This window comes from Spodoptera frugiperda, chromosome 29 (genome assembly GCF_023101765.2).
Source record: "Spodoptera frugiperda isolate SF20-4 chromosome 29, AGI-APGP_CSIRO_Sfru_2.0, whole genome shotgun sequence".
Taxonomy (NCBI): domain Eukaryota; kingdom Metazoa; phylum Arthropoda; class Insecta; order Lepidoptera; family Noctuidae; genus Spodoptera; species Spodoptera frugiperda.
In genome coordinates this window covers 13,238,737-13,241,281 of record NC_064240.1, presented here as the reverse complement: position 1 = coordinate 13,241,281, position 2,545 = coordinate 13,238,737, and the positions used below count along the sequence as shown (strand labels likewise).

The window sequence follows — 2,545 nt, the reverse complement described above, 5'->3', positions numbered from 1 at the left end:
GAGTTTCCGATATTTCGGCACTGTTGCAAGCGCCATGATCACGGATTAACTGGAGTAAATGCGGGTGGGTGTTCACGAGCAGACAAATCGGTCTACCCGCTTTCTCGTTCGTTTCTTGCTGACGTCACTAACACCACTACCATTGTCACTTGTATCTCGGTTTAATTCTCGACACACAAAACTCACTGTGTCCGCTCGCGAACTTTTTCTTTCTTGGCACTTTTGCGGGTTTTACACAGTTGGACCACTGGATTCCAAGCCCTCGACAGTTGAAACCCATCCTCCCGGTTGAAGTTTTTGTACTTGGTTATCTCAATCGCTTCTCTTACCAGTCTAGGTATATAGTGGCGTTCTGTCGAGATAACTTGTGGGTTATGTAACTCAATCCAGTGGTTTGATCCAGCCTCCAGGATGTGTTGAGCTATAGCGGATTTTTGTGCGTCGTTGTTTTTCACCGCTCTGATATGCTCAGAAATTCTACAAGCCACAGTACGCTTAGTCTGACCGATATATGATTTGCCACAACTACAGTCCACTTTATAGACACCAGGTCTTTCTAGAGGGAAGCTATCCTTCGGCGAGCGCAGCATCTGGGAAACTTTCCGGAAAGGAGTGAAGACAGTCTTAATGGCGTATTTGTGGAGAATGTTTGCAACCTTATCTGTCACTCCTTCACATATGGCATAAATGCTGGTTGCCTCTCAACCTCGCACCTCCGATGTCTATTAGTGGGTTTCTTCTTGTGCTTTGCAATCCTATATCCGTTACTCTGCAGCACCTTCATCACATGTGTCAGCTCCTCCTGTAGATGTTCCTCGTCGCATAAATCATATGCGCGGTTGGTGAGTGAGGTGACTACAGAGTTTAGTTGTCTGGGATGGTGGTGAGAATCAGCTTGTAAATATCGGTCAGTGTGAGTCGATTTCCTGTAAACCGAGTGTCCTAGAGAGCCATCAGCACAAACCAAAATCTTCACGTCCAGAAATGGCAATGTCCTCCCATTTTCTAACTCGTAAGTAAAGTTAATTTTCGCGTGCATGTTGCTAAGATGTGCCAAGCATACTTTCACCTCTTGCTCGTGCCCTCTATGATACAGAAAACGTCATCGACATACCTCTTCCACAGCTTTATAGATGTGGTGGCAGTGGAGATAGCCAACTGTTCAAAATGTTCCATCCAAATGTTGGCCACCACCGGAGCCACTGGACTGCCCATTGCCACACCATCAATCTGTAGGTAGTACTGACCCTGGTATACAAAGTAACTGGTACAAAGCTGTGGAAGAGGTATGTCGATGACGTTTTCTGTATCATAGAGGGTCAGTACTACATACAGGAGCGAACAAGAGGTGAAAGTATGCTTGGCACATCTAAACAACATGCACGCGAAGATTAACTTCACTTACGAGTTGGAAAATGAGAGGACATTGCCATTTCTGGACGTGAAGATTTTCGTTCGTGCTGACGGCTCTCTAGGACACTCGGTTTACAGGAAATCGACTCACACTGACCGATATTTACAAGCTGATTCTCACCACCATCCCAGACAACTAAACTCTGTAGTCACCTCACTCACCAACCGCGCATATGATTTATGCGACGAGGAACATCTACAGGAGGAGCTGACACATGTGATGAAGGTGCTGCAGAGTAACGGATATAGGATTGCAAAGCACAAGAAGAAACCCACTAATAGACATCGGAGGTGCGAGGTTGAGAGGCAACCAGCATTTATGCCATATGTGAAGGGAGTGACAGATAAGGTTGCAAACATTCTCCACAAATACGCCATTAAGACTGTCTTCACTCCTTTCCGGAAAGTTTCCCAGATGCTGCGCTCGCCGAAGGATAGCTTCCCTCTAGAAAGACCTGGTGTCTATAAAGTGGACTGTAGTTGTGGCAAATCATATATCGGTCAGACTAAGCGTACTGTGGCTTGTAGAATTTCTGAGCATATCAGAGCGGTGAAAAACAACGACGCACAAAAATCCGCTATAGCTCAACACATCCTGGAGGCTGGATCAAACCACTGGATTGAGTTACATAACCCACAAGTTATCTCGACAGAACGCCACTATATACCTAGACTGGTAAGAGAAGCGATTGAGATAACCAAGTACAAAAACTTCAACCGGGAGGATGGGTTTCAACTGTCGAGGGCTTGGAATCCAGTGGTCCAACTGTGTAAAACCCGCAAAAGTGCCAAGAAAGAAAAAAGTTCGCGAGCGGACACAGTGAGTTTTGTGTGTCGAGAATTAAACCGAGATACAAGTGACAATGGTAGTGGTGTTAGTGACGTCAGCAAGAAACGAACGAGAAAGCGGGTAGACCGATTTGTCTGCTCGTGAACACCCACCCGCATTTACTCCAGTTAATCCGTGATCATGGCGCTTGCAACAGTGCCGAAATATCGGAAACTCACCAAATTCAATAAACATGGTAAATATCCCGTCACAAGTTCTAATTATAGTGTTAGTGACCATGTCAGTTTAAAAACTTATATAAGTTCAATTAATATAACAGGAGTTCAACAATCTGCTTTTTGA

At 45.1% G+C, this 2,545-nt stretch overlaps 2 protein-coding genes across 2 annotated transcripts; one reads left to right on the top strand and one right to left on the bottom strand.

Moving 5' to 3' along the window:
• Positions 1 to 664: 664 nt before the first annotated feature.
• On the bottom strand, positions 665 to 1,039 carry LOC126912772 (uncharacterized). Its single transcript, XM_050706684.1, has one exon. It carries the CDS (start codon positions 1,037 to 1,039, stop codon positions 665 to 667), a length of 375 nt encoding a protein of 124 aa, XP_050562641.1.
• Positions 1,040 to 1,378: 339 nt separating this feature from the next.
• Positions 1,379 to 2,545, top strand: LOC126912771 (uncharacterized). Its single transcript, XM_050706683.1, has 2 exons — positions 1,379 to 1,913; positions 2,523 to 2,545. Exons 1-2 carry the CDS (start codon positions 1,379 to 1,381, stop codon positions 2,543 to 2,545), a joined length of 558 nt encoding a protein of 185 aa, XP_050562640.1.